The 18,505-nt window shown below is 38.6% G+C and overlaps 1 protein-coding gene across 2 annotated transcripts in view; it reads right to left on the reverse strand.

Annotated features, from left to right (window-relative positions):
• The window catches only part of pigg (phosphatidylinositol glycan anchor biosynthesis class G (EMM blood group)), a 65,316-nt gene that overhangs the window by 14,965 nt on the left and 31,846 nt on the right, over positions 1-18,505 (reverse strand). For both annotated transcript variants that reach the window (XM_062393762.1, XM_062393761.1), the window contains exons 9-11: positions 13,647-14,050; positions 11,079-11,270; positions 670-979 (exon numbers count right to left, since the gene is read on the reverse strand). In XM_062393762.1, coding sequence (XP_062249746.1) covers positions 670-979; positions 11,079-11,270; positions 13,647-14,050 — 906 coding nt within the window. The remainder of the gene's footprint in view (positions 1-669; positions 980-11,078; positions 11,271-13,646; positions 14,051-18,505) is intronic.

Raw genomic sequence — 18,505 nt, forward strand, 5'->3', positions numbered from 1 at the left:
GGCTGACTGCAGTACAGGTTGTTATCCCCTGTCATCCATGTTATTGTATGGGACAGGGAGCAGGTTTTAGTCATTTTAGTTAGTTCTTACCACATTGATGTTTGTTCAAGTGTTTAATTTTTCTTGTCAGATTTGCTTGAATTAGTTATGACGCAAAAAAGGGTGAAACGTCATGATTGTCAGCTTAGATTGATTCAGGATAAGTGACACCTTCATACTGTGGCTATATCCTCCAATTTCTACTGCACATACTCTGGCTCAAAATGCAAAAGAGGGCAAAGTTAGTATCTGGGGTACTCTAGCTTTTCTTAATTTCTTTATAGTGAGATCTTTATATGGTCTTTGGTCTGATCACGTGACTTTTCAGTCTCACTTTTCCATTTGCAATCATGTGGAGAACAGTTGCTGTGAGGTTTCGGTGTTAGTTAATGACACTTCAAAAACTCAGGAAACATTTAATCATGTTCACAGCTCAGCTACACTGTTAGGTGTGGTTACATTTGCAAAAAAGACTAGATCACAACTGGGTGTAGTCAGAAGGTAGGAAGGAAAAACACCACTTTTCTGCCCTGAATTTTCTCTTTATAACACTATCCTCTGCACTACATATTACTTCACACAGTGGCTATTAAAATGTGCAACACTACTAACATGCTTATTTGTATTTACCTGAAAGTAAAAGAAGGCCTGACCAAACCAGTAGTGCATGATGGTGGTCTGGGCTGCGTCGTAGTGGAGCTTCTTCCAGATAAACTGAGCCATGAGTGTCTGGATCAACAGGCAGCAGCACAGCACGGGCATGTTGTGGGGACGGAACAGCAGCGAGACCAGCAAAACCAAACCGCTGTAAATCTCCCACAATCCCCTGCTCTTCAGTTTGGCATCTGCTGTGATGATTTGGGAGCGCAGCAGGTCCTTGGTGCCCGTGAAGAGGATGCCCAAAACGAAGACATAAACAAAGCGGGCCTCCACTGTTCCCCTAAAAGAGAAAGATTCCAGACTGTGTCACTTTCACATTTGCAGTAAGCCGCTATCGATCCCCCCCCCCAACAAAACTCCTCATTTAATATTCAATGTGGTACGTGACTCTGGGATGTGGATTCTGGCATCTCTCTGCACTTGTTCATATATTTAGCAATGAAATATCCAGAGCTAGATTTTGGGTCATTCGGAAAATGATCTGATGCAGGCTTTATGTGGTAATAAAAGAAAACTCATACTTCTTATTAAAGAAAAGCTGTAAAACAAAAGACAAGAGCAAAATCAAATCAAAGAATTTAACAGAACCAGAATAAGCGTCCTCATTATCTTCTTCAGAGCAGGAAAATACAGAGGGAAAGCGCAGAAGGGGTATTAAGCTTAAAACAGTCGATCTTATTTAGCTGACTTTGTTATATGTTTCAAGCATTAACATAAACTTACAAAAATCTGTAGGACATTTTCATATATAAAGACAAAAGCCTCACATTATACCAGTGGTTTCTTCATATATCATCCAAATCCCTCTATTATAACAGCATTTTAAAGTTCCCTACTTTAATTAATTCCATATCCCCATCTCTTGTTAGACAGGATTCTATATATTTCTATAACACATAACCTTTCTTTCATTCAGTATGCAGTGTCAATGTAACATTAATAATTAAAGGTGAAAGACAGAATGAATTGCCTGAGGTAGACCGACTTTCTCACACCAGTCACTCTGTCTGTTGTGATTGTTTCTGCATCATTATCATACAGGAACACTGTATTAACATATTTCAGCACGTTGTAAGTTTGTGTGACATTTGATTTAAACTCTATTTCTTGAATGGAGCACAAATTGTGAAAAGCGAGAGGTGATAATGGATAACAACAGCAAATCCAGACTCCAGGCTATTATTGCTGCAAGCTTCATTCTTCTTCTGGAAGTCACAGAAAACCTTTTTCAAAAATACATGAAACATACTGTTGCATTTATTAACACAACTATAAGGGAGAGTGCAGACCTCTGCCTAGGCTTTGTCACCATACTGAATATACATGTATTGAGATCGGATACTTTCGGATCATTATCCAGATCCGCACTGAATGTCACATGTTCATAGATATATGCACTCTAGACATGCCTGGTTTTTAACATAAAGAAAATCACCAAAGTCTAACTATGTTAAAGAAAGTAAAAATACTATTATTGATTTGAGACCCATGGTTCTCTGAGAAATCAACAACAATGTTGAAAAATGCAATCTCTCAATGGGAAAGAAAGTGAACATAAAAAATCTTGAATCAGGCTCCTGATCGACATCAAAATCGAATGGTGTCTTCCTTGGGTGATGCTCCACCCTTTCTCAAAAGTGTATGAGAATTCATCAAGGAGATTTTGCGTAATGCTGCTAACTCACAAACTCAGACAAAAACATAACCCAATGAAGTTATTGATGGATGGATGACTGGATGGATGGATGGAAAGAATGTGTTTCGTGATCTATTTGTGAAGACTGAACAGAATATTTCAGGCTGGAAATTTACATGGATGGCCAAAAAGGGAAGGTGATCATAGTACAGCATGGAATAAGTGATCTAATCCATTCAAATACTAGAAGGTTTTAATGTTAATCTACTACAGTCACTGATATAAATGAGGTGGACAAGAGGTGATGCAATCCAAGAGTCCTCTATAATGTATCCCCTGTGGTGCATGACAGTGAATCTGGGGCCATCGTCTAAAGCTCCTACAAGGTTAGAAACGTTTCACCAAGGTTCTTCTCCATCTGAAAGGCTGACTACACAAAAATCCTTTTCCAACTATCCATAATTTATATGCTCCAAAAATTGAAGCTTTAAGGAAAAGTGCTTTCGATTACGAAGGCAATTACATTTGAGTCGAATTTCCATTTCAGGCATTCAGCATATGCTCTTATCCACAGACACTTAAATGAAAACATTTCTTCCCCTCAAATCTGCCCTTTAATTAATTTACATGTATTAACATTTGTCCAAAGAGGGAGAAATTAAAGGGTAAATTAGCCATTATAAAACACAATCAGACAACAAATGGGTGGTAAGAGCTGTGGCAATGATAAATTGTGTTATAATAGTCTATAATGGATTGGTGGGGAATAAAGAGCATTAAGAGCTAATGAAGGTTAGGGAGGCACTGAATTTTCATGGAGTCACAGCCTCAGGGAAACTGAGACTTTTCTTTTAAACTTCATTCATTTTTCAACAAATCTTTTAATAACTATATCTCTATACAAACAAGAGAAATACTAAATTAATTAAATAGGAATTTTAAACATTTAAAATAAAACTGAAATAAAAACTAAGAAAGATAATAATCAATAACAAACCCTCCATACAGTAAAGTGAGGCATCCTGCTGCTGGTAGCTATGAAGATTATTCTTTTACCCATTTAACAATACTTTTACAAACATTGATCTAATACGATTTTCTCTTTCCTCCTCATAAAGAGTTTCTGCAAGTTATGATTAAGACTTTTTAAGACCATAATGAATGAAATTTAAAACGTCAAGTCCATCAGATATGAAGGAATATCCAAGTCCTGCAATCACTTACACTTACAACATAATTAAAGATATAATGAAGTAGCCCAGTGGAGAGTAGCCCTCAAAGCACCACGATATCTCACAAGCTTCAAGCGGACACGGTACCACAGGCGAGACGAGTGAACTGAGATTCATTCTGACAGTTATTATTTCCAGGTTGCTCTTATTCATAGATTTTTTTAAGAGCATGTTAATATCTGTATACACATAACTGATCTAACTCAGACTTGTACAATTGCTGTTTATCAAGTGTTTATCTCTGCTCATAAAGAAGAGTTTAAAACCAAAACCTTCACTCAGGAGCAAAACAATTCTTTAAACTTAAAAGAAATAATGATGTAACATTTATTATGATAATTATTGATATAGACTAATATGAAATGTTTTATCTTGATACAACTTTTGGCAACAATACTCAGACCTGCGTTCATTTAAAGTAGCTTCTGGTATTAATGGCACATTTTCTACCAAACATAGAGCCACATAGTTTTCATTTGCATGAGTCTTCAACCACTCAGAAGCTATTTATACATTCAGAGAATCGAAGTCTTGACATTATGATGATGCTTCACCTCAAAACCATATCACAGTGTAATAGGATGCCTCTTGTGCAGCAGGATGCAGTCAAAGCTGCACGAGTGCCACAGGATAATAGCTGACCCTGAAGGAGTTGAGCAAGTATTGGATATGTATTATTTATCACTGTTTTATGGAAACCTGTTCCAACAGGGGGAAGGAGCAGAGTAATATGCTCCATACAGCACTATTCTATATTATTCACAACTCCCCTAACAATATGGCAGGGATTGTATTCATCATTATTTTATGCAAAGGAAAAGCGGAGAATCCTGGCCTGGATTTGATTCTATGAGAGGACAGTGATGGATTTCCAGCTGCCGGGCTCACTAAACTGGTTTGCATGGTGGAGAGATGGAGAGAATTACAAACTAATCTTTCCGTCCCGACATGTTTGTGTTTAACAGCCGGCACTGTGTCATGCATTTGATGTTTTATGTTATTTTTACAACTATGCTTTACACGAAGGAAGCAAAGTGAGGGGAGAAAGGGAAACATATGAGATTTACATGGCTTCCCTTGTGAAACTTGTGTATTTGACCCTGAAAGACTGGAAGAGAAATCCACATCAGCTGGAAACAACAAACACTTTCTAAACACGAAAAACAAATGTCTGATGGTGGGAGGCATTTTTTGCTTTGACATTTCAAAAGTAGAAAATCACGAGTGCGACTTCTTGTCTAAACAATAAAGTCTATTTTTTGTTTATGTCATGTCCCCATCTGCAGCACTCCCAAAAGTGGCTGCTGCAATATTAAGCCTCCTGATTATAGTAAATCACTTTTTCTCTACAGTTCAACGTGTAAATGAGAAAGCTTTGCAGCAGATTCCTCAAAATGTCCACTCATAAGTTAAATTATATGAAGTCTCTGATCACCATGCATCTCTTCAGACAAGCAGCAACTACAAAGGCACCAGTTGTAAGCTAGATGTAAGCACGCTAACAGACAGAATAACAATGGCAAATGCTGGGTTAATAATGCTGCATTTTTTATTTGTTGGCAGTATGCAAAGTGTTTTGAAGCTCCAGTCTAGAGGGAGTTTTGTTCCTGCCAGCTTTCAGCACAGGGAATTTTAAAGTCATTGAACGTCAATCCTATAAAATCCACCATCAGATATATATTAGTGTCCTATTGTAAAAGGGTTTTGTAAGAGTTCTTTAATTGTTGTATAGCAGGCTGTCGTTCAGACCAAAAGGCAAGGGTCACAGTAAGCTCAGAACAATTAAAAACAAAATATGAATAATGCTGTGATAATGGGGTTTTCAAACCAGAGAACATTAAGCTTTAAGGGTAATGCTAAGGTTTTTTGGCATCATTGGTTGAGAACTCTTGGATTTGAGAACTTAACTCTACAAAGAGTCATGTTTTCAGTTCTGTTTCACAGGGTCACGATCAGATTAATAAGACAAGGCCAGTCATTAAACATTCATTAAAGCAGATACAGTAACACTATAGCCCAAATGGATTCATTAATCAAAGATTCTTTAGTCAGGTGAGTCTACATATAAAATGGTAAGTGCTAAAAGTCTGTCCAAAACCCATTCCCTCTGGTGTCCTTTTTATAATACGGGACACGCATCATCAGTGATAATACCGTCTTTTTCTTTCCCCCTTGTTCCTTTTATTTGATTGAAGACACATTTTGAGCGATATAAGAAGTCAACACCATGGCTGAGTATGTCCAATTTAACACAGTGGATAACAAATGACATTCTGATGTCAGGAATCTAAGAAACCAATCCTGTCAACTTGTGCTTGGGGCGTAGTAGATTTGGGGCGGCGTGGCCTAGGTGGTAGAGCGGGCGTTCTCCAACACGAAGGTTGCCAGTTCAAACCCCACTCTACCCCATCTGCATGCCTAAATTTCTTTGGCAAGATACTGAACCCCTAAATGGCCAAATTCATAGATCCCAATCATTAAATGAGGAAGGAAGGTGTACAGTTAGATTTGAGCATTTTAAATCCATTAGGAATATGTTTACTACATACTACAATACACTTTAGTTCCTTTTTTTGCACTTCTGGTTAGACGCTAAACTGCATTTCGTTGTATAAGTACTTGTACTGTGCAATGACAATAAAGTGGAATCTAATCTAATGTTTCCGACAAATGTTTTGTGTGAATTTGAGCCTCCGGAGTTTCTCCTGGCCGTAATGTAAAGTCTGCAGAGGAGTTCAAAGTGAGAACATAGCAGAAAGTCTCTGCAGGATTCACAGAGAATGACAGTGGGGGCGGTGGTGTTGTTGATGTTTATACATGAAAATTGATAAAAAAAATAGAAAATTGAAAAGAATTAAAAATAATATTTCATTGTGAAAAAGTGGAGTCCCACACGTAGAGACAGATGAAAATGTGAAGAGACTTTATGGCGTTAAGGGAGGACACAGTTGTCAATGTGCTGTTAACAAAACCTGTGATCTCTACAGCTGAAATAATAAGTTACATCCTGCCTCTGCCTGCTGCACCAACCCTCACCTGAATCCTCCGGAGGATTTGTTGCTGTTGTGAACGCGTCTGAGCAGAGAATCTCCTGCTGCATTGTGCATGTGTGAAAGGAAAACTGAGGAGACGGTCCTAACTGTCCAGAGTTCCTCCACAGGTGATGTCTGAAAACGGCTTAAGAGAGATATCCTCCCCTTTACATAGAGGGGGCATGGCCAGTCAAATCAATCTTACTTGCTTCATTGTGTCATGTTAACAGAAGTAACACTGGACAGAAAATAGTAGCTTGTCATGCTGTGGTAGAGAGACACAGCCTGTTACCTTGGAAACAAGCGCTTGTGTTCCAGCAAGTGAATAAGAAAAGGTAAGACGATGGCCAATCCCCTCGACATGTTTGGTCTAACCCTTCATCAATCACCTGCATCAGGCTAACACTTGGAGTAAATCTACCAAAGCAAGTAATTCACTGCCAGATGAGAGCTGACAGTGATGAGGGTCTGCCCACTGCGCCTGAGACCTGGACTTTTGTGGGATTAAACCGAGTTCGTCGAAGTGGCAACTACTGAGGTGCCACTGGGAGAAAGTGGAAGACTTTCGAGCAATGGTTACAGACTGAACATCTAATTACAAAACAAACCACTGGATCGATATATCTGCCTTACTGGCAGCCTTATGTTTGATTAAAAAGAAAAGCACAACAGCAGCGGGATTGAGACCAAGCAGTTTAATAAACAATGGCCTGAAGTCAGAGGAGGATAAGACTGTTAATTGTTACCACTGATATATTGTAGACGACATAGGAAATACTTCAAACAACATTATAAAATTAGTCACCCCTTGGTTACTAAAAGAGAAAAACTGAATTGTGTGTGTTAGTCACTGGCTGTGTGTGTGTGCGTGTGTGCGTGCGTGCGTGCGTGTGTGTTCGTGTGGCGGGGGTTCACAGGTGTTTTGGGACAAGTCTGAATACATTTCCATTTTTAAACAAGATCGGTATGCATGAATATTTTTAAATTGGGAACCTGCACAACAGCCCCGTCATACATAAAGCAGTGCATGATAAAATGGGTCATGTTTTGTGCAGGAGTGGATCACATACATACATACAAACACACACACACAAAAGAAAGAAAAAACATAAATACTTCCTTCCTGGCTTTGTGTTTGGTAGAAGTTGTGCCATGAAGACAGACGGGTGAGAGAGACTGCGACAAACTGTGGCTATGATGTAGACAGACTCCGACAGGTTGGGCCCTCAGCTGGCTGCTTTGATGTTCAGCTACTTCCTATTGAAGCGCCTCTTCAGAGAATTTAATTTGCTTCATCTTTTATGTTACCTTGATTTATGTATGTTTTATGCTGTTAGCGCTCCGGTATTATTGATGATTTCTCAATATCCTGTGAAATAAAGCTGATTCAAAGTACATGTCTTTCCAGTCAGTTGACAGCGAGTCTATTTTTAGGTTCTTTTCTGATGCCATGAGGAAGGGTGTGTGCGGCAGAGACAGAAACACAGAAAGAGAGAGAGACAAACTGTATCCACAGTGACATCAATCCAACTATCTCTTTGAACCGTTTAAAGTGAGAAGCGTTGGCGGCTCTCAAACCCATTAGCCTTTTTGAAAGATGCAACAGCACAATTAGATCTTTGGCACAAAGGGAAGGAAAGGAGGGGACTGAGGAGTGATAAAAACACAGAAAGAGTAACACAGGAAGAGCCGACTTTGAAAAGGGTCATTATACAAAGTCATTCCTCTTTATATTCATGTTGTGGTTGAAATGAAAAGTGCAGCAGCGACAAAATGAAAAGGTGCCGCATTTTGGGGGGATTTTTAACTTCAGAAAAAAGAGAAACTGCTTTGATATTGTATCTGAAATCATCAGAAATCCAACTGAGCTCTTTAAAAATACCAAACCAAGAGATGGAAAAAGAATATAGGACCAATGGGAAATACAGCACATTATTTGATTCCAACAACTCAGCAGTTGCAAACCACAAACTACAATCAAAGCATTATTTTAGTGGAAGGCACAAATATATACATTCTTCTTACCCAGCAAACAAAATTCAGCTTCCAACACGGACTGCGTGTTACTGTCTTAAAGCTAGGGTTGGTGATCCAGAAAAAGTTAGCAAGAGCTACACTTCGAAAAATATGCAGCTAATATATCCCACCCCTTCTCCTCCTCGTCAAAGCTACGCCCACATGAACACGCACTGCCTGACAAGTGCTGGAAGCCGACTTTTCGGGGACTAGCTCACTAACTTCTGTCTGTCGGCTCTGCTTCAGCAATTTATGTCTCAGTGAGTTGTTCAGTATGTGCACGGGCAGGGTGCACACAGGCAGGCAGGGCTGTAAGTGACAGACAGGTACACCAGCCAATCATAATTCAGTCCTAATGAAAAGATCGGTCCTGTTTAATACAGTCCTGCAAGGGCCTGTTTTTCCCAGACAACTTTATTTATATATGGCTATCGGGATGTGAAGAGAATTTCAACAATAAGATCAAATGTGTTCCACAGAAAACGTACTAACCTTACCTTTGAGGCCTAAAACTAAAGTTGTTCTTAGCTCTATAGAATAAAAAGCAGTGTGGACTAAATCTCAAATACATTTCGGCGGCGGACAACCTTAATGATCAACTTGTTTAAGTCTGAAGAAAAATCTGAAGGACTGGGTCAGCCGTCAACCTTGTCAATCATATAGCTCATCATATAGAGCCATGGTCCCTGTGTGGCTTCAGTTCAGGTGTCTTCGTATGAGTAAGGGTGAGAGGTTGAGCTTTTAATTAGGTCAGCGAGTAGGAGAGGCTGCCAAAGAGAACAGGAAAGGTTAGGGAAGGCCAGGTACTGGTGGTAGATGAAGGGAAGTCGGGGAAACAAGACAGGAGAACTCTGCGCAGCCGTGCACACTCATTATTTTCTGACGGGGGTTAGTAGCAGATAACTCTGTGCCATGCTACAGACTGAAGAGTGAGAAATAACCACAGTTAGGGGCTCAAACCCTGTTGATTCCCGATCTTGAACTATGCTAACTACTGCTATTACATGTAAAAAGGCATTATTAACCGAGAGGGCTAATCTATTTTGAGACACAAATTAAACACGATATTTTATTATTCGGGTTAGGTTCAAGGAGACTCAAAATCTCAAAAAACTCACTGGACACTGGAGGGTTGTGGATGAGATAAAATGCTCTAACATGTGTAAATACTCAGTGTGCTTGATAAAGGTTGAAGAGTAGATGAGGAGATTATTACCCACAGGAAGATACTGTGAAGGTTTCACTACATTTGCAGATTAAAGAAATCCAAATTTATGGGAAATTTAGAGCTTCCAATGAACTCAAGCTGCATGTTTTTTTGGCGGGAGGAAGTCGGGGAACCCACAGAGACACAGAGATGACATGCAAACCTCATACAGTAAGGTCCCTACTGGCCGTTATTGCTCAACCCAGAATCTTTGTGCCTCCAGTCGACAGCACTAAACACTGTACCACCGTGTCGAGTTTTGTTTGTGTGTAGATGCCTAGAGATTAAGTATGCTTCTCAACACTAAACCTTTGGTCTAAGTATTTGTTCATAAAACAAAGGACGAATATAATTTTTGATCTGATGATGGCTCCAGTTACAATCCAGCACCAACAGGCGTTTGTTTCTGTCCCATTGTCAGCGCGCTATAAAGGCTATCACAGACGTTCATCTTCCTCACTCAGTTTCTAGCTCTTCATGGGGGATCCCGAGACGTTCCCAGGCCAGATGGCATATGTTACCCTTCCTGTAATTTCTCACATCTCAGTTGCACAAACCGCTAATGGAAGGTGCACAGGAGGCAGCCTGACTAGATGCCCAAACTAACCTAACTGTCCCCTTGCTACATAAAGGAGCAGTGGGACTACTTGGAGCTCCCCCCGGATGTCTGATGTGAGGGGTGGAATGCAGATGTACTGGTGAATCAAAAGCTTTGCTTTCTAACAGGCATTGAGATTTCCAATTTCACTTTCCAGCATGAATTATAAATTTACACATATGGAGTGTCTATATACTTACAGACCATCCACTAAGTGACCTTTTCATTGCTCAGCATTGGTGAACAACGCATCGTTTTGCAGTTCCCTCATGAAAGGCAAAAAAACTTTATTTTCAAGACAAATGAAAATCAAATCTTTAAAACTATTATTCCACTACTCTGCAAGGTGATATATAACCACTTCAAATTATTCGATCAGTCTGTGCTCTCATTACGCAGCTTGCCTCTCTCTGATGTGAAAATGTAAGATAGATGTAAAGCAAGCAAGAAAAAAAGGGTACATCACTTCATCATCACAGTTAAAACGATGTGGGTCTGAATGTTTGTCTCAGCTGTCACAAGCAGCGCTGTAGTCTGCACGCTTAACTGCATGACAGCACAACCTGGCAGTTTAAATTAGCACACTAACAGGGGAGAGCAATATGCCAACTGTTACAGTGAATGAAAACATGGTCCTGGGGTTTCACAAAGAACTTACTTGGATGGGGTACGGCCAGAATGTTGCCAGGGAAACAAGACGTTGCCGACAGCTGCCCGGTAGCTGTAGACGCCCAGAAGTCCAAGACCGAGGGCGACCTTGGAGACCCATGAGCACCGTCTTTGAACCAGGAGGTAGATAAGAACCAAACAGAAAGCAGCCAGCAGGGAGATAACCACCTTGTGCTCAGAGCTACAACATAATGACAGACAGAGACAGAAAGGCATGAGGTAAAGAAAAGACCACGCAGTCTCATAAAAAGTTGCACTTGGAAATCTCAAACTCAAGTTCATCCTTACTTACAATGTGGGTGTATTTTTCCTAACATTTTCCTAAATATTCCTTTCTTTTAGCCCAAAATTGTAGGGTGTGTGAAAATGATTTAAGAGATAAAAAAAATTATAATTAGAAATAAAAATACAAAAACAAAGCTTAAACCTTGAGGTTGATCGAGTAGGAGCAAACATTTCAACGAGATAAAACACTATCAATCATATCCTCCAGCAGTAGTTTATACTTTAAAGCATCAGGGATCTTCAATTGTTCCCTGGATTTGAGTCTATACAGTGTGAAACTACACCGCACTGAGCACAGACAGGAAATTAGACCTCAAAGGACATATCAAAGTTGAATAGACGCTGTGTATTTAGCCGTTAGCTGGATCAGACGGCAGCTGAAGTTGGGTACTTTTAGACAAGATGAGGTGTTACGCCGCCTAGATCTCATTATCTAAGCCACATGCAGGGGAGGGTGGGTTGAAAGGGGAAGAACCGGACAGGGAAAATGTCAGAATTCACATCTACTCCACAATGTGATGCATGTTAAAAAAGCAAACCATAACCTCCCCGTCCCTCGTGCTGGTGACAAAATATACCCAGTCTTAGTTTAACAGAAATCATAGTTATTCTACAGTCAGAGCAGGAGACTAAGTTCCCTTCTAAATCTTGTTTTTCAGAATGGTAAGTGGAGGGTCCTGTCAGATTCTCAGGTAACATTTCATCTGTTCACACCTGGCTTTAAAATAATAACAATATGATACCATTTGTCAAATGATGTTGCTTTTTTACCAAGTCTAAGTTAACAGATGTGTCTAGGGACAATGCGTGTGTGATTGTGTGTGTGTGTCATGAAATTAACAAATGTACGAAGCAAAAAAATACGTTTAAACTGGAGCAGGGCAGAGGACATCAGCTGAGGTGTTTCTTCATATTGGCCCAGGATACTGTACATTTGATTTCAAACAACCGAAAAGAATGGGGCCACCTGCTTCCGAGATCATCTCCAAATGATTGGAGCTAAGGATGCACTAGGGTGCGCTCAGACCTGAACTTAGCTCTGACCACTTATGATTGTATCAGTCAGGACGGATGAAAACAACAAGTCTGAACAGGGCCAGAGGAAGTGCTGGTGAACACCCTATTGTTTTCCTTGAGTGTGTGTGAGGACCAAATAATTAAGAGACTTATTTAGTTAACATGAGTAATTTCCCGATGTATTTCACTCAAACAGCCTCGCCTGAACTTGTTCTATTGATCTCTCACACTTAAATGTAGTCGGAGAGACAAATGGGAATTGAGCAACTTGTCGCTGCACTGCATTCTCATCTACGGAGGAAGGCTACTGTCTTAGGGAACAAATTGGTGTCTCAGCCTTTTAATTATAAATCTATCCCTGCATGACAGAGGAAAACTACTGTGAACATTCACTTTAACTGCACTGAAAACTCAACTTCACCTCAGCAACACAATATCGTTTGGCAGAACAAACAACATAATAAAGACTTTGTAGAACCTTTTGTGGAGATGTTCAGATGCACATTTGAACTTCAAATATAATTACTTTACGAGTTAAATGTATTTTATGTTATCTAAATGGAACTTCAGAGAAACCAAAGACAGAGTCACACCGGTCTTCATGCTATATAAACAGAGGTGTGTCTTCTCTCTAATGAACATCTTAGGAATCATAATGCTCTCAAGGAAATTCTGATAAGTTCGCAAGCCAGTGAAACCTGCTAGACAAGAGTGCTTGCATGCATCCATCCATCCATTATCTACTACTCTAATTCTTAGTTAAATAGGCTCTAACCAATATATGTGTAATAACAACAGATGACTATGTATGCGTTTAAACATAGACAATTATTAAACGGCCCTGCAGTACTACTCAGCAATTTTTAGGGTCTTTCAGCTAATTGTTTTGGTTTTACAATAACAGGCTGGAGGCGTGTGATTGGCCCAGGGACGATGAGGCAGGCACTGGCAAAACGGTCATGAAAAGTGACATATGAAGATATCAACAGGAGGTAATACACTAGGAGAAATAATATTTAGCTGAATATATATATATATATATATATAAAAAACTATAATAAAATAATAATGGACACATGAAAGAGCTGCCAAATGAAAATATATTATTGATAGATTTTTCTTCTCAAAATATTGTCTATATTTAGGATTAGTTGATTGAAATTAACTAGTTTTATTGAATATACTTGGAACTTTTTAATGTATGTTTCTCTAATTCAGATTTGTGTAGTAACGTTAGAGGATTGGTAAAGCCAACCTGTTCAGCCAATGTCCGACATCAGGAAGATGAGCCCATTGTACCCCGGTCTGGTTGAGCGAGCGCAGCAGCCGGCAGCAGAGCAGAGTGAAGGGCGGCGTGGCTAATGCTAACCACTTCTCGGAGTACATCTCTGCCTTAGGGTGAGCAGAGGGGTGACCGTCTTTGGAGGGCAGGATAAGCTCTTCCTCATCTCTCGAGCCACTCTGCTCTCTGAAGTACTTGCGGCACACATCCTGGAAGATGGCGAGGCAGAGGGTGCTGAGCAGAAAGTACCAGGTTTGGTGCTCCTCCTCTACGAAGCTGCTGGCCGCCAAGCTGAGAGTGTGTCCAACGGTGCCCGCCAGCAGCAACACATCCAGCTCCGAGAGTGACCACTCACTGCTGCTGCTCCTCAGTGGAGACTATACAGAAAGAATAAAAGTGCACGAAAAACAGAAGGTTACATGCAACCAACATTTGTATATTTAACTCTGAAAGGATGTCCAATTTTTGCTCGGATCTGTTTTTCTTTCTCAGCTGGGATTTCCATGGGATTTTGCAAAGAGGTAGGTCTTGATTAAGTTTTGTGCATCAACCCGTCTATTTACCTAAAGACTTTGTATATGTGGTGTAGGAAATGCAACTACCACACGCCAATATCTAATCAGAATGTTATTGTTCATCTCAGTGGGATAATTGGTTGGATCAAACTACTGCTTGGGAGATTCATAGCAATCTATTTCCAATCCTGAAATAAAACTAATCTAAGAACTGAATGACCCATGTACGTCATAATAAAACAGTCCAATCTGCAGACACTGATACGTGCCATCTTATCTCATGCACATCATTTAACACTCAGAAAGGTTTCAAACAGATATAAAGATACAAATAGACACCATCAAGACTGCAGTTTATGATGTATAGAGTTCCTGGTTAAATAAAAGTTTACTCATGTATAGTTCCATCAGATTGTTAAGATTAGGATTTGTCCAATCACTGCTCAAAGCACATTAGCATTAGAAGCAAGTTGAAATGAAGTTCAGCCAACCTTATTTCGGCAGCAAGATTTTATCCCGACAAACACCAAATACAATGTTCACCTTGAAGATGAGGAGAGAGTTGAACCCGTACATGTACAACCTCGAGGCCACTGTACTCGCTTCACCGGGGGAACTGGACTGTTTCATACAGTTCTTTTTTTTTCCTGATACAAAACTACAGGCCTTCACTGTTTTAAAGGTCCAGTGGGAAGGTCCAATTGGTAAGATTTAGGTGAAACGGCTCTTATGGCAGAAATTGAATATTAAATAATCCCAGTGATGTTTAATGTCTGCTTCATCTAAATTGTGCAAATTGTTGTTTTCTTTACCCTAAAATGGGCCCTTTATATTTAATTACTTACACTACAAGTGCCACACATTTGTTGAACTCCTGCGACAGTGCTAAGATGAACTTGATGAATGTTTGATCCCCATTGTATTGTCACAAGTGTGATTGGCTGCTGGATGAACTAAAAGATTCAATAATTATTTGTCTTTTTGTTCCATTTAATTTCAGAAACACTGAGACATTGAATTATGTAAAGATGAAAAATAGAGGTGTGGATTAGGGATGAATCAAGTCTTTGGTACAGCAGAGCCTGTTCATTCTGAGCCATCGATGCACATCTGACAACAGAGTTGATGTCTTATATGCCTCTAACTTCATGTCATTGCCCGGTGGGAGCTGTAATGTGTTTTTTTTCCAGCTCCCTGCATGTGTCTTTCTCTCCTCCAGTGGTTGTCAAATTATGAAAATTCAACCGCAAAAGGTGTCATGTTTCCTTCAGTCTTTTCCAAACTTATTGTATTCATTGCACTGTTTCGATCTATACGTACGTGGTACTGAATACAAGATATATTCCTTAATTTTTTTCAGGAAGTATTGGCATTTACGTAGAATTGACAACGCTCTGCGGGTACACAAACACTACAATTCAAGCACGCTGCTGTTAAGGAGTTTTAAAAACAACTTCATGACTTGCCATACCTTTGCGACGATATTCATATTTAAGTATCACATCGGATTTTCACCACATGACTGGAGGAATTGAATCTTTACTTTAAGCAAAATATCTCGCCTTGTAAAAAATAAAAAAATAAATAGAACTCCTGGATACGCTTTAAATTGTAACAGGTTTTTCCTTGGGTCATGCTCGCTATACAAATATTAAGGTATTTGGTCTAATATTTCTTTGCGTAATCCTGCTAAGTAACAAACAAATAAAGATGAAGACATAAACTTCTTAGTTGAGGTAAAATATTGCTGGATTAAGGGGACGCCCATCCAAACAGGATATCCAAAATTTTTATCAAAAACACACTTTCATCCAGAGCAGATTAAACTAGTCTCCATTTGAGAGGTTACTACAACTTCAAATACTTTGGTCAAAAGTCAGTCACTCAAGTTCAAACAAAGAAAAAAAATATATCACTCAATCAGAGAATAATTTTTAAAGAAATACCACCACTGGTCATTTGTGACTTCTGTCTACAAACAGCAGGTAAAGCATGAAGTTACTAGCCCCAGCCTGAGAAACTGTCCAGAACATGACAAAAATGACAGACTGTTGTTTTAATTCTTCAGCTGTTGCCTCGAAAAACAATCAATGGATCAAAAAACAAGAAATTAACATGTGATATAAGTAAACTTGGATTAGCTATTTCCCAGAATTCATTATATATGCTACGCTAAGATACACCACTGTATGATGACTTATGTATAAACATCATATACAAATATATTTATTATAGAATTATTGTTCATACACCTCTTGCCAAGAAAATGAATAATCATATTTCGCAAATTCATTCTATTTTTGCCTTAAATATCTTGTCTGGTATTAACGGAGATATGGCACCAAACATCCTGTAGTGATTTTTTTAAATAGAAATAATTCAAGTAAACAGTAGTTATTTTCCCTTTGTCCAAAACTTATTAAACTATTGTATTATTCTCAAAGTTAAATATGCCTCTAACACGTCATATAGGCATTTATTAAGGAGGCTTAACGTTTTAACAATGCTCGAATTTCACTCTTGTCATTTCAGTTTTCGCCAATTCCCTCTTTTCAAATGTTCCCCCACTTGTAACCATAGAAACTGCCTCTTTAAATAAAGTATACTCCCTTCCTGTTCAAATCATTCAGCTGGAATCCTAATCACATTTTTATTCAAGTAGTTTGGTGGTTAAATGTGCTTAATCTTCAAGTTTCTTGACCTCACTCTGTCGTGCAGAGAAACTAATCAGGATACCTATAATAAAAGTTTTGGACACCGCCCATAAGGCAGTCATTTGTCAAGCCAAACCAGGCGAAGCTCCACACTGATTGAAGTGATTACATAATGTAACAACACTGCACACGGCTGCTGATAATTTTGCATTATTTCCTTCTTTCGGTGACGAACTTTGTCCCACAATATTTTATTTTTTCCTCTTTAATGGCAACTCCAACTTTATTTCAAGGCAGTAAAGTAAATTGAAAGGCATCTGAATAGTGTCCAAGAAGATGTCTGATTGGCACAAGCACATTTATTTTCCTCCTGTAATAAAAATGTTTTAAACCTTTTTCTTGTAAATTCATTACTGACAGTAACACGATGGAACAGCTTCATTACTTAATCTCCATAACAAAATGGGATTTGTCAGTAAAGATTTGGGCCCTGACTGTAAACTTTTAATCACTGTTTCTGGAACAAGATATAAAAACACGTCATGATACAATAGAGGAAATCTGTACACTAAAATAATGGCAGATGGGGGAGAAAAAAAAGATTTATTGCTTTCACAGTAATCAATAAGTTTAAATAATAAGTTTTGATTTTAATATCAGCTAAGAGTCAATATAAGACGCTGAAAGACCACATACAAGTTATCTTCAGGATTCAGACCAAAATGAAGTTAAGTACTAAAGTTAATTTTTTTTCATGGGGTCAGTGAGTAAAGGTTGAAATCAAGAACATTTTCAGCATAAAAAGATTGTTAGATGTAGTTAAAAACCTATTTTAAGATGTTGGTCTGTTTTAACTTCACTTAAAAACATAAAAGCATTGAATTACTGCAACTTGTATATCCAGTGAGTATCTTTCAAAAGTTATGAGATTTAGCAAGGAATCTCATCAACTTACTTTGTGTGTAAGACTATGTCTTTGTTTTATTCACAACAGGTACTAAGTCGAAGAGCACACATTATAAGATTTAATTTTGACATGAAACTCAAATTGAAAGTGAAGCCTCTCCTAAGCTAATTCAGGGACTGTAGAGTTTGTAGACTTTAAGGTTTTATAATTGATGACAGAATACATCTTATTATGCATTAAAATATAGTGTTATTAGCCCTTATAATCTACTTGAGTTAAATTGTCTCTCAAATTCTTCTGAACGTTATTTTTTTTTTCATATTGATTTAATAAATAAACTTTCTTAATGTGAGTAGGTTAATTTAAATAGGGACTCCAGGGCCACACGACTAATCGATTTATCATAGGTTATTTATCAATTCCTATTTTCATACCATTTACATTTTCTCTGGTTCCAGCTTATGTGACTTACTGCCTTTTTTTGATAGCTATAACATTGTGTATCATGTATCTTATGTCGAAATATTGCTGAATGAACATCACAAAAGCAGCTTCAGTAAACGATGCTCCAAAGTTGTGGAGCAGCTAGATATCAGAGAAGCTCGTTCAGTATCCTCACACACTTATAATTTTTATCAGTTTCTTTTCTGTATTTTTTGATGATTTTTTTTCTCCAATTTAAATCTTTCTTTGTTATTTCCTTTTCTTTTGAATGTTTTTATGTTACTGCTCTCTTATATGAATGACATTTTAACA

This window comes from Platichthys flesus, chromosome 8 (assembly GCF_949316205.1).
Source record: "Platichthys flesus chromosome 8, fPlaFle2.1, whole genome shotgun sequence".
NCBI lineage: Eukaryota > Metazoa > Chordata > Actinopteri > Pleuronectiformes > Pleuronectidae > Platichthys > Platichthys flesus.